The 14,305-nt window shown below is 42.4% G+C and overlaps 1 protein-coding gene across 2 annotated transcripts in view; it reads right to left on the reverse strand.

The window, feature by feature from the left end:
* gria1a (glutamate receptor, ionotropic, AMPA 1a) overlaps nucleotides 1-12,436 on the reverse strand; it is a 151,713-nt gene extending 139,277 nt beyond the window's left edge. For both annotated transcript variants that reach the window (XM_041797483.1, XM_041797484.1), the window contains exons 1-2: nucleotides 12,179-12,436; nucleotides 11,896-12,030 (exon numbers count right to left, since the gene is read on the reverse strand). In XM_041797483.1, coding sequence (XP_041653417.1) covers nucleotides 11,896-12,030; nucleotides 12,179-12,266 — 223 coding nt within the window. In that variant the 5' untranslated portion in view covers nucleotides 12,267-12,436. The remainder of the gene's footprint in view (nucleotides 1-11,895; nucleotides 12,031-12,178) is intronic.
* Between the last annotated feature and the right edge of the window lie 1,869 nt (nucleotides 12,437-14,305).

Below are 14,305 nucleotides of genomic sequence, written 5' to 3' on the forward strand. Positions count from 1 at the left end.
CCCTGGCAGTTATTTTTAACCGCTGGAAACATGGAAAATGAGCCAGTCTAGCAAGTGCCTGAGAAACAAACACAACGGCACGTATATCATAATGATGTGTAAAATATATGCTAAAAATACAGATATTCTACGAGTTTGCATATATGTGAAAGCGAGGAAGAGGGCACAAAAATGCAAATGTGTTGCTTTCATTTTTACCCTGATGACTCCAAAGACAGGAAATGAAATGAATGGCTTTGCCACTGACATTCACGGCGTTGTTTCATCTCCATCTTTCCTCTTTCTTTTCCTCGTTCCCCTTTGCCCTTGTGCGTCCCAGCCCCCCTCGCCCTGTTCTGTCGGCAGGTGCCAGCGAGAGTGTGCATGAGCTCGTGTACATGACTGTGTTTTGTGTGCGCGCTAGGGGTGGGAGGTCTCACTGCCGAAGGAAGTGGTAAGTTATAAGAGCCAGCTGATGGGTATCGCCCTCATCCGGAGCTCCATTCATCCATGTGCACAAGGCCCCATTCACATGCTGCTTTTCACACTTGTGGACCCCATTGGCCCCGGGCACGCTCCCACACTCGCACGCACTTACAGGGGTGAACTGTCACTCACTGATGACATCCTACACAGATGCCAGAACCAGCACCCAGATGTACACACGATCGCACTCCTACACACAACTCCAGGAATAGACTGCTTTTCTCATCTGACTCATTATAAACAGGCCCCGGAGCCCGTCTTTTCTTTTTTTCTTTTTTTCTTACGATCATGTCTTTATAGCTACCACACTGAAATATTCTTTTGGAACAAGTGTCACACAGCAGGAAGAGGTGTCACTTTCATTTCTGCTATCGCCCGCTGCTGTGAATCTTTCTGACATGCTTGTACCACAGCCCACCATCATGGCCATGGATTGCAGCGATAGGCATGACATAAGGAAGAAAAGATGTCACATTTGATGGCTTCTAGCAGTAAGCTGAGACAGGAGTGGAAGGAAGGAAAATCTGGATTTCCTGTAGTGCTGATAGTGACCAGAATTATTGAGGATCTGCAGACTGGCAGATCGAATAATCCAATTGGATGAGATTTAGACCTAAAGCGAGTTTTAGGTGAATATTTTAAAAGCAAGAAAACTGGATAAGAGGAATGTTAGGTTGGCCATGCCAGAACATGCTGGCTCCTTTCCACTCATTTAATGATCAAAAAACTGCAGACAAACTGCTTCATGTCATTGGACATGTACAAAAGCATTACCATAAATTGAAGTTGTCAAATTTTTCTTTACTCATGCATACTTTGTGTTTCAAAATGATTCATCAGAGAGAGAGAGAGGACTCTTTGAAAACGCGATGGAAGGTTTTCATTCACTCCCTGCCAGTTCTACCCACATTTCTGTATGTTTCCAATATATTTGTGTAATTTAGACAGTATGCAGGAGTTTGCCTGCAGGTTTTGATAATCAAAAATAATAAAATGCCACTGGGTGTTAAGTAAGGTTGGGCAGTGTCTCAAGTGACAGTAGAATAAAGTCACCTGTGTTTGAAAGGTCCAGTCACTGGTTAATCAGTATCCCTGGCTACCATTACACCATGAAGATAAAAGAACACTCCATGCAACTCAGGTAAGAGGTTAATTGACAAGTGTTAGTCTGGGGATGGATGCAAAAGATTTCATCCCCCAAAGTTCAGTTAAACACATCAACGGGAAATGGAAGAAATATGGTGTAAACATGTGTAAATCTGCCTTGATCAGGCCATCCTCCAAACTGAGAGGCCATCCAGGAAGGGGATTAGTAAGAGAGGCCACCAAGACTGACCACTTTGAAGGGGTTACAAGCTTCAGCAGCTGAGCTGGGTGAGACTCTGCATACAACAACTGTTGCCGGGGTTCTACACCAGCTAAAGCTTTATTGGAGAGTGTCAAAGAGAAAGCCACTGTTGAAGAAAACTCATTAAATCTCGAGTTTGGGAGACTCCAAGTGAAAGAAAGTTCTTTGGCCTGATGAGACCAAAGAGGTGCTTTTTGGCCATCAGACAAAATGTTGGCAGCATCCTGCTGTGGGGATGCTTCTTGGCAGCTGGCCCTGGAAGGCTTATAAAAGCAGAGGTTAAAATGAATGCAGCAAAATAAAGGAGAATCCTTTTTCAGCGTGCAATAGAACTACCGCATGAGAGAAGATTTATTTTCCAGCACGACAATGACCCAGCCAAAACACAGCAAAAGTTAAAAATAAAGAGCAATTTCACTTTAAGAGTAAACATTTCATACTGTTTATCTTGTGGTCAAAAAGCATAATCTTTTTACTGAGCATCAGGCCTGGCATTGTTTTATTTCAAATCAATATAAAATATATTGTCATTAAATGTCATAAAGACCCTGTAAAGTAAAATCCAGAGTTTCTGTGTTAACACTCTAAATATGTTGGAATATGGTTGCTGTAAACATTTGAAAACACTGAGTTCTACATGTGACTGAATTCTGGATTTGGCTGGGCCAATATGTGGGCTCATGATGTCAAGAGCCCACAGTAGGGAATGACCCCGCCCCTCTCACACTACCATATAAAGTTACAGAGCAGTTCATCTCAGTGCAGTCTGTTGTTAGCTGATGTCACTGCCTTTATTGAAAGTTACCAGTCAGTTAAATGATGTTTTTTTCTTAATTATGGGGTAAATTTATCAAATCTATCAGCCACAGTGGTCTATGGATCATTAAAAGTATCATAACAGAGATCTAAGCCAGAAAATGGACTTTGTCTCTTCTTCGAAGGTCAAGAGACAGGCTTGTGGTGTGAGAGCTTTCCTCAATTCAGATTGTCCCATTTTTTAATTTGAGAGGACCATACTTCTCCAGAGTGGGCATGGCTTCAGCTCATTCAACGGACACACCCACAACATACTGGAGCAGACTTTACTGCCACATTTTTTATGATTTTGAAGCTTAATTTTATAAACCTAGAGATGTTTTATTGGACTGAAATTTTACCTGGGGTTTAACAACACTGTGACCTGCCATACAACAAACCTAAATACAGATTTATTTTCACTTTAGGGTCTTTACAATCTTGATGTATTGCCCAGCCCTAATGGGGGCCATGATGAAAATCTTATGTCCACCTGGGACAGGAAAAGAGGTGGACCAAAGATGTTATCTCGTCAGGCACACCGCCATAATAATACAACATGACACATAACCCTCAACACTTACATATTTTGCCAATAACAAAGTGACCTATAGAGACTTCAAATATCTCTTGCACAAGGCTGTAAATGTGTTTTCTCAAATGTAAAAAATGAACAATGAAGCCAAGGAGCTAATGGGAATTCCTTGGATTAGCCCTCAGCATGTACAAACAGGAGGAACTGTTGTTTTCTGCACTTCCATTGGCTGTTTCCAACATTGAAGGTTGCCACCCCGGCTTATGCCGTGGCTTTAATGTGCGTATCCCTCTCATCCCCTTTTATAAGACAGGCACCGTGTGTTCAACTAGCGTCATCTCCGGATAAGTCCAGCAGTGGCCTGACCCTCATATTCACATCAAATTCCCTCTTGAGCATCTCATTAATGAGGGCATTCTTAGGTGTGTTTACATTTCATTACACAGCTCTGACGCTCTCAAATTGCTTGGAAGGTAGGGGGAGCTTGGCATCGTCAGGGGTCTGTCAAGGTCTCCTATTGCTTTTCACAGCTCTGTGTTTTAAAGACATCCCTGCAAAACTTTACACCCTATGAAGCCAAATCTAGGCAGGATGACTTCATAAAGCTGGAGTTTTTATGATCAGGTTGGGGATTTATACGCAGCAGTATCAACATGCAGGGATATTGGAGTTATACTTTGACAAACAACAGTAAATTTCCTTTTAGTGAGAGTGTTCAACACGCTACAGCAGCCAGCACTGAGCGTCTATAAATCTGCATGAGTGCTGTTGCACATAATGCGTTATTTCAAATCCAATTTTAAACTCATAACTGAATCTCATAAGAACTGCAACAACCCCATTACATTAAACCCTGGTGGTGGATATGAACAAATAAGCAACTCTCAATATTTGTTCTCTGAGATTAAGATGTATATGCTTGGTAAACAGCTTTCCTTGTCTGATTTAGTTGTTTTTATTATACATTAGCAAACATTAGAAAAGTGTTTACTGACTGGCATGGTGTCACTATTCAATAAATCATCCAAAAACATACTTAATGCCAGGCCCCTGATTAGACCAGAGTGGCTATTTGGCATATTTGAACATTTTAAAGGTTTAAAAGAGATTAATAGAGTCAAAGGATTTGTTTCAGCTTCTCCTTTGACTTAAAAATTGATGGTTCTTGTGATTAGCATGACAAATCCATAGATCCAGGTGTGTAGAGGTTGATGACCTTAGTGACCCTCAAAATCCACACTCTGACTGTTCTTCATTCACGATGAGCAGCACTTTACTCCAACTGACAACAAGTGACCTTGCAAGTTCACATGGGAACGGTATGTAAACAACAGACTATTTTGCCTTTCTTGGGTAGACTTGGCATTCATTTTAATATTATTCCATTCTTCTTTTTTTTTTTTTGCTTCTGTCCAGGCCTGTGCAAGACCCATGCACCATCTCTCCAGGAATCCTTCTAACTCACCCCTCCAAAAAGGCATGCAGTTGCCCCAAGTGTGTCGACCCAGTGCTTGGCACCCAGTATGCAATGAGCTGGATCAAACCCAGGAAAGCACACCAGGTGCCCTTAAAAGTGAAAATACCGTTCCGTATCAGGCAGTTGACCCATCCTTGCACCCCAGAGCACATTGGCATTAGTCACATGGTCTTACCAACGATACCCAAACACGAGCTAAAAAGAAGTTGTCGCAAATGAGTCCAGATGGTAACCTTGTACAGCAGATGGATACACCAGTTTCCTTGTTTCTCACTGGCGAATCCATCTTGCAAAGCTCCCATCTAAACCGTTTGGGCCCAGTTAGAAGGTGACAGGACCAATCAGCGATGAGGGGCAGTACTTCCAGGCGCAGCAGAGTCGTGACGTTGACAGGCAGCAGCAAGAGCTGGTGCAGTTATGGAGGAAGAGATTAGCGTGGATGCTGCTAAAGTGCCAGTTTTATCAGAACTTGACCACATTTCTTCGTTAAAGAAGAACAAAGAACAGCAGTGAGTTGTTTTCTTTTCAAAAACGAAAAAAGTCGAGTACTTACATGTCTAGAGTCGCCATGTTTCGCGTTATTCCTCAGTAGCTGCACATGCGCAGCTCGATAGCGGTTATGTCACGTGTTTTGTTGCTCTGATTGGCCCGTAGACATGTGACAGATAGAACGTTCACCCAATCACCCTCCGAGTTTTTTCAAAGCCTCTGCCTTTTCTCAAACGTTCCTATTGAAGCTTTCCCAGATGGATGTGTGGCGTGTCAGGTTATCCAGCTGGCACTTTGGGCCATCAGTCAATGTTCAGGCCTTATAAGAGTATAGGAAGACCGAGAGGACCAAGGACCAAAGGACTTTCATCCACATGCTCAGACACCAGGAATGCCACACTGATTTGCTCAGTGAACCCACTGCCCCATGCCCGCATCCAAGTCTGTGGTTGATCTCAGCCTCACCATCAAGATTGATGGATTACGCTAATAAGATATGCGAACTGCTCTACAACTTCCACACACTCACCAATCACTCAGTCGATTCAGTGGCAGCATCCAAGGCATCCAAAATGTCTGGATCTTTGTTCGGCCAGGAGACATGCATTCCCAATTCTTCAGACTCCTCACTCAGCAAGTTAAAAGCTCCCACAAGGACGTCTATAGTATATAGGATCGCAGCAAATGACCCTCCACAGCTCGCTGACCCCTGTTACAGCGTAGGGGCTAAGACACACCCCTGCCTCACCCCAGAATCAACCAGGAAGAAGTCAGAGGTGAAGCCACCACACTACACAGTGCTCTCTGAACCAGAAGGTAGAGCAGACATCAGCTGGATGAGCAAATGTGGGATCACGCAGAGCTTTAGAATCCTCCAGAGATCATCTCTACTCACCATGTCATTTTCTTGAAGTCAACAAAGGCTGCACGCATTCCTCTATTTAATACCTGAAAGTGCTCAGTGAGGACCTAATGTGTCAGGATGAGGTCAACCGAAGACCTCTTGGGTGTAAGGCGCGACTGTTCAGGACGCTGGTGTTGGAGCAGCTCACTAGTGGCTGGCAGTAAACTGGTATCAATACCATCACTGGTAAGACTTGGTTGTGCATACATAAAGCAAAACCAGCGTCGTCATAGCCCAACCTTTCAGCCATAATGGCAGATAAATAAAAGCGGTGTCACAGAGTAATATGTGACAGACAGCAGCTCAGACTGAGCCCTGATCTTCTGTATGTCCATTCTTATTCTTAAGGTCTACTTACACTAGACAGTGTGTACTGTGCCCAAGCATGCTTGAGCCCCAAAGTCCAGTTTGTTTGACCAGAGTAAAGCATACCTTAGCCTTAGGACAGATGGAAGAGGTGGGCTTCAGAACACCGTGATAGCTCACACATGCCAAGAAGTACGGATCTTTTCAATTTAAACAAAGGTGGAAGCTTCTTAGGGAGTCATATGTGACCAAAACATCTCAAAGTAAGTCACAGCGTGAGTTACTGTTATGTTATCTGTGTTTAGTTGATAATGTGAGACCACACTTCTACCTGGCAATGCCTGTAACAAAAGTCCACACTAGTTATGTTGTTGAATGTTTTCATTGTGAAAGAGCCATACCAACAAAAAAGTGTGGCAGCGTCACAAACTTGACACCTACAGCTATAAAAGACTATAAAAAGCATCTATGATCTCATGAGTTGAGTCTGCCATCAGCTATGAAAGTTACAATGGATGTTGATGAAAAATCTTCAGACAACAGAACTCCAGATTCAGGCTATAATGAAGGTTTGCCCCATTTCAGGAGCATTGAGGGGAAATTGTTAGAAATACCATCCAAGCTATGGAACATAGGGCAGAGATTGAGAAGCCAGAGCTCTCTTTTCATCTTCAGTTGCAAGAACTGGTTGAACTATTAACATTGTAATACATTTGTAGTATTGAACAGCTTCCTCCAACACCACAGAAAGAATCTGAAGAACTTCCTGGCCAGGACTCTTTTGGCTATCCCCTGCTTGCACTGCCTCTTTAGTTCTGTTAACTTAGGTGGCAGTCTCACATGAAAAAAGGGCCATGTTCCACAGGATTGAGATTCCCCCATCAGGACAGCCTCCTCCTCTTTTCTAGAGTGATCCAGAAGGGAAAATTCACCCAGCATGTACGACTTGAAAATGATTCCATAAGGGACCACGAGCAGCCTATGATGTGCGACACATGCACTGTTAAAGCATGTGCAAGAACTCAAGTGAAAGTCTTTTGATGAGAACAGCTGTCTCCAGAGTTTCCTTTTCGAAGGGGAGATCAAAGTCTTTGTGTTAAGGCTTCCACCATGTCTTAGCCACTGGAGGCTTCAATCTTCAGCAGCAGATCAGCAATAGCCAGTTTCGCATTAGATGCCTTCCTACACTCAATGGAGCTGCGACACTTGGGTCAGTCACGGCTGACATGATTGCCATGACCTGACTTCCATTGCTATTGCCAAATGGGCAAGTTATCCTACAGCACCACCTTTTTACAGACACGTTGAAGAGAATGCTGCAGGGATGATGTTTTTTTGTAGGCCAATCCAGAGGATAGCATTCAGCAGGTTCCACTGACATAAAGTTATTGGGTTTTCTGCATGGGTTTTTGGATTATTGCTGAAAATATGCTGTGTAGTGAACAACTTTACACATTTTGTTCATAAAGAACAAAGATCAAGAGTTTTTGCAAACTTCAAGAGGGCTTTCATGTGTTTTGGGCTGAGGAGAGGCTTCTATCTAGCTGCCACATAAGCCCAGATCAGTGAAGGGCTGCTGTGATGGTTATCCTTCTGGAACTTTACTCCATCGCTACACAGGATCTCTGGAGCTCAGTCAGAGTGACCATCAGGTTTTTGGTCCCCTCTCTTACAAAAGCCCTTCTCCCCCGATTGCTCATTTTGGCTGGGTGACCAGCTCTCGGAAAAGTCTTGGCTGTGCCAGACTTCATCCAACTGAGAATCATGGAGGCCACTGTGCTCTTGGGAACTTTCAGTGCAACAGAATTGTTTGATATGCATTGTCAGCTGTGAGGCCTTCTGTAGAGAGGTATTTGCCTTTCCAAATTATGTCCAATCCACTTAATTTATCACAGATTGATTCCAATCAAGATGTAGAAATATTTCAGCAAAGACTGAGATAAATGGGAGGAACATGAGCTAAATTAATGCCAATGTGATATTTTAGTGTTGTCAAAAAAATCATTTTTTGCTTTACCATGACAGGATACTGAGTGTAGATTAATGACATTTTCTTTACTGTAGCATCAGGCTGCAACATAAAATTTTTAAAAAATGATTTAAATCTGAATACTTTGTGAATGCACTGCATATCCATGTTTGTCAGTTTTAATTGCATGTTTTAAAATGCAATTATTTTGCATTTTAAACTAGAAAAGCACTCAGAGAGCACAGACCTACAACATTAGTCCTATCTCCCAACAGTGAAGAATCCTTTAAAACATTCCTGGATTCAGACGGTGATCCGGATCACTCCCAAAATCTAATTTGCCGATTACTCCCTCCCCGGTGGGGTGGAGACACGGTGAGACAAAGCACTGGCTTCGCTAAGTGTGGACTATCATGGCAGAAGCACTCATGGCCTCACCAGATGACTGAAAGTCATGGCAGAGGGTGAATATTCCTCTATTCCTCCCAGCATTGTGAGTATTCTCGCTACAGTTCGCTGTCTTTCTCTCTGTTACGCTCCGACTCGTCTCCTCGACCGGGCGTGTGTCTTTCAAACTCTATAAACTCCAAAACTTTGAATAGAAACACACTAAAAAATGCTGCTGGGATTGAAGTTACTCATGTCCGCCATCTCCTGGTATAAAGTGGTAATAGCGCAGACCGCCACCATTAGCCCTATCTCCCAATAGTAAAGAATTCTTTAAAAAATTCCTGGATCCAGACTGTGATGTGGATCGGTCCCAAATCTAATCAGTTCTTCCTTATGTCATTTCTGACATTTCCTGAAAATTTCATGAAAATCCGTCCATGACTTTTTGAGTTATCTTGCTAACAAACAAACAAACAAATGAACAAACAAACAAACCAACCCAATCACATAACCTCCTTGGCGGAGGTAATAAGCCCACATGCACAGTTCACTACTGATTTGTGAACCAAATCAAGTCAAAAAAGTATTTGATGACTTTTACACTGTTTGTTTGCACTGCTACACTAGTGTGGTCTGAATTAATGACTCAGAGGTAGCAGACAGCTTTAAATGTGTATTCTGTCAAAAACACTGTTTATTCCTGTTATACAGGAAGATTTGAAAGAGTGCATGTACAAATTGACTCACTGATATCCCGGGTAACTTGACAGCATTTACACTTTTCAGGAGTTCATGTTTAGTTGCTTTATCTGTGTCAGTAAACCTGAGAAAGCAGACAGTTAAGGTGAGAATATTCTCAACAAACTGTTATTTTATTATGCTTTTACTTTGTAATATATATTGTTGTATCCTAAAAGTGTTTTACCTCCTGAATGGAAAAAAAATGTTTAATTCTACAAGAAAAGCAGGAAATTCTTACGCTGATGTGCCAGGTAGTGTGTCAAATATCCATTGCATGGATATATTTAACATTCATCTGGGAACGCCATAAAAAGCCTTTGGAAATGGCAGGACTTTTCCCAAAAATTATCAGAAGATGACTGGACAAACATTCTGTCTGTGATATTAATGACGGGCCAATCGGAGCGACAAGACAAAATGAGGTTGTACGCATGCACAGCTCTGCAACAATCTGGCCAGCAAACTCTGCCGTAGTATGACCAGCAGATTATGGTGTGATAAAACTTATGCTGAGGCTGGTCAGGAGAAGAGTAAACACGTCCTCTCAACCAAGATGCTTTCAGTGTAATTCTTTGCTCTTTTTTTAATGAAGTAATGTGGAGCAATTCTGATAAAACTGCCATTTTTCTACAGCTACATTTGAGCTAACTGCTTCAGCAGTAGCAGCCACTGTGTACACCGGCTTACTGTGCAACTCAACCTACCCATAATGATCAAACTCATGCCCACGTTGGTTCGGAAAAGGGCAAAACTATCTGTTCTGTCATGAAGAACTTTCAGTGTGGCTCTGTGCTTGTTTTATACAGATAAGTGGTCTAGTTCTGATAAAACTGACACTACACAATAGCTACATCCAGGCTAACTGTGACACTGCGAAAGCCATTGCTTCATGTACAACTCAACCCCGCCCACAGCTACGGTCTCATTCTCCTTATATTATGCTGATTGGTCCAACCAGTGTAAGACATTAACTTTATTACAGAAAATATAACTTACTTGGATGAAAAATTAACAAAAATAATGTCTTTAATTTCTGTCACTGTGAATGCAGGAAGCTGCTACAGTGAGCGACATGCAGCCGCTGCCTTACTATGATGTAACTACGGTGCATCTAAAGGGACAAACTATCACATGATGAATGATACAACTAAAAACTGAATTTCAGACCTTATTTTCGTTGTGATGAATGCGTTAACACTGACAGCCCTAGCAGATTCGATAAACAACAAGTACACTGTGTTACCCTCTGAGGCGACAAATGTGGGGAGGCAGTTCAGCTCATTTCCTCTGATGTCGAGTCAGTCTGTCATTAAACATGTATATCCTACCTTTCTAAAACTGTTGCATGTTTGCATCGCTCACGTGTAAGTTGTGCATGCTTCATATTTGTTATGGCATCCAACATATCAATTCCAGACTGACACCTAAGACAAGCAATTACGTCTGCCACACCAGGCAATGAGAAAGGAAAAATAGTTTCTGAAGGATGTGCCCGGCAGCGTTTGAATTCACTCCACCAAATGTGAGTGAACTACAGGCTAATTCTTCTGAGAAGAGGATAGAAAAAGGAGGCTAAAAAGTCTCAGTGGTGACAAAATCTTGTCAGAATACAAAGGAGGGATAAGTGCATGGGTAACAAAGAGGAAACAATTAGGACAGGCATTTCTTTTCTAAAGCTAGCATGGAGTAATTGTTTAGCCGGCATAATGGCACAAATTATCCCCCACAGGAGAATGACAACCCCATTTCCTGACCAGAGACTCAAAATAATGATTTTTAAACGCTCTTGTTGGGCAAAAATACTACAGGGGCCCATAATGACATTGCTTAGATTTTAAATTTTCACATAAATGAATTGAAGACACTCTAACGTCTGCATTTTCTGACTCTAAGTGCCAAAGTTGGGATATAATGTGATGCTTACGATTTTTTTTTTTAAGAAGGAAGGGTTAATTTTCTGTTCTGACAGAAATTGATGATCTGATTGTGATCCATTGTTTGTTACTTTGCATTTAGAGTCTTTGTTCACACTGCCTGAGAGCTCTGATCTGCGCTCTGGCTCTTTGTTTCAGCCTCCATTTGAACCAGAAGAGTGAAGCATTGGTTTGAAATTCGTGTGGCTGTTAAAGCTGATGTTATTTGAGTGAGGGATCATCGCTGCTGCTGCTGCTGCTGCTGCTGCAGAGGTTGATTTGAAAAGCCCCGTAGCTTCCCTGGAGCGCAAAATCACACTGCAATCATGCAGAGAAAAGCACAGCAAAATAAGTCTTTCGTGGTCCCACGCAACAGTTAAAATAACCCTCCAACACTCGCGAGTCTTTTCAGTTTGCGATTACAGCCTGCTTTTGGTTTTCTCCTTACATGCATGGAGTTCTTGGCTGTTTGCGAAGTGAATAAACAGATTAAGGGGGAGTGAAAACCTGCAGAACACACAGATTACACGATGATAATTTGCCTCCAGGCAGATTTTACTTACAGGCATATGTCATGGAGAAGCTGTTCCCCATTTTGACCATATCCACCTGCGGCACCAGTTTGGGGATGTCCTGGTGGTGTGAGAGGGCGAAACGAAAAACCTCATATTCGTGCGATTCAGTTGGGAACAATCCTCCTGTTGAGCAGCAAAGAACCAGGAGTTAATGTTGAACACATCGGACCCGAGGGAAAACCAGGAGAAACACACAGATCAGAAAAGATACATTAGGGGGAAAGTTAAAGACGACGGAACAAAGGGGCTGCTGTTCGTGCGTAATTCTCACCTATATTGATGTTACTTGGAAAACTTGAGCTTGAACCCAAGCACATCCCCAGTAAACTGGTGTAGAGGATGGTGAAGCTTCGCTGCATATTTCCTTTTGCATTGGCGAAGGGAAAAAGAGCCGAAATCCACGCATAGGTTTGTCCGTGAGTGAAGTTAAATTCCCCGCTCCTCTGTCGCCTCCTGTTTGAGCAGCTTTCACACCAGCATCGGTACAGCAGCGAGACACCGATCGCAATGGCGAGAGGAGGTACCTATCTCTCTCCTCTTCCCCCTCTCTCTGCTAATGCTCTCGTGTCCTTGGCTGCTGTTGTATGAGACGGAGAATGACTTCAGCATTAGCCGCACTGCAAAAAATAGGCACCTTTTGGATAGCTGTTGATTCCCAATTTTTCATTAAGCGTTTTTTTTCTCTCCTCCTCCCCCCCTTATTGCAGCTTGATGCTTCCCCCTGCTTCTTGTCGGTTAAAAAATTTCGGCAATTACACGAAATGTCTGAAGATATTTCCCATCTCAGTGCGTCAAGGTAGAAAAAACTGCCGAGGATTCAACAACTAATATCTATTCCAAAAGAAAAGGCAGTTTTACGCAGGAACGCAGCGATATCATAGCAAATGATTTACACAGATTTTCTTGTTAGAAAGAAAACAGAACACTTCACGCGTATTTCTTCCGTAAATCCCTTTCAGGATGGACATTTTTTGCAGTGTAGAGCCTCTGAGCGCACCCACAGGTCCCTCAGGAGACGCACAGGATTTCATGGATATCCATTCACTTTCTAGCGCTGCAAAAAGTACAGCCAGTCCAGATTCACCTTCTACAAGTTGTTGAAAACGTGCTTGCATTTTAGAGTCAGCATTTGTAACAGTTCTAACACAGTCACAGAGAGAAAATCCTCACATGTCAGTTTCTTATAAACAACAACGCGGCAGAAGGTTACAATTTCAGTGATTGAAGGAGAAATGCGCACAGCATATGGAGTACTAAAATCTAACATACCTCTATAAAATCTTTAAAATTGCTTCCATAATCACATGATATTTTAATCTAATTTTTAAGCAAATGAATATGGGGGATGTCCATCCATCAACTTTCTTTACTGCTTATCCTCTTCAGGGTTGGAGCTTTTCCCAGCTGCCATTTGACAAGAGGCAGAGTACACCCTGGACTGGTCGCCAGTCAATGGCAGGGCTGACATATAGAGACAGAAGAGCAAGCACACTCACACCTACGGTCAATTTAGAATCACCAATTAACCTAATGAGCATGTTTTTTTGGTGGTGGGAGGAAGCTGAGAGGATACCACGTATGGGAAAAAACATGGAAACTCTGCGCAGAGAAGCCCTGACCAGGAAGCGATCCAGGAACCTTCTTGCTGTCAGGCAACAGTGTTAACCCCTTGCAGCCCAAAAATGTGGGATAGCCCTAAAATATGGATCAAATCCAGTGGTATCTGGAAAGTCCACAAGCTGATTTTGATCACTTTTCATAACCTTGCAAAGCAGATAGACTGGCTATATTCCACGCCTGTTATCAGTATTGATGGGAATTTAATCTCTTTTCAGTGATCCAGATCATTCGGTTTGGCTCAGCAAGAAGAGCTGGCTCTTCAATCAGGTACCAGTTATGTTCATTTAACCTGCCAGATTCAGCAATATCATAAGATTTGATTGATACTTGTGATAATATTTTAGTCCAACTGTGCTCAATTTTTTTGAATTGATGAAAATATCATGCTATTATTTTTGTAAATATACTGTCCCCCTCAAAACACCTTGCAGGTCAAATGAAATCTGCTCACTGGCTGGGCTGTATGACACACCTGGTATCAAACATTAATGTTATACCACCAAGCTTGTGTCCCCAGTGCAAGATGTGTCTGTGGAAGTGTGTGTAGAAAAGATTATTCTTGATGATCAATCACATAACACACAAACAACACACAAATAAATAGTAAAAGTAATAGTTATAATGATTTAAAACGGCTCTCAAACGGGAACCTTTGACATAGAAGAGCTGGCTCTTTGAATTGTCTCGTTCACGAATGACCCATCACTAGTTATCAGGCAAATCCATCTTGCAAAGCTTCAATCAGTGCCAGGTCTGAGAATGGACCAGACCAATCAGG

Source organism: Cheilinus undulatus, linkage group 10 (assembly GCF_018320785.1).
Source record: "Cheilinus undulatus linkage group 10, ASM1832078v1, whole genome shotgun sequence".
NCBI classification, from domain to species: Eukaryota; Metazoa; Chordata; class Actinopteri; order Labriformes; family Labridae; genus Cheilinus; species Cheilinus undulatus.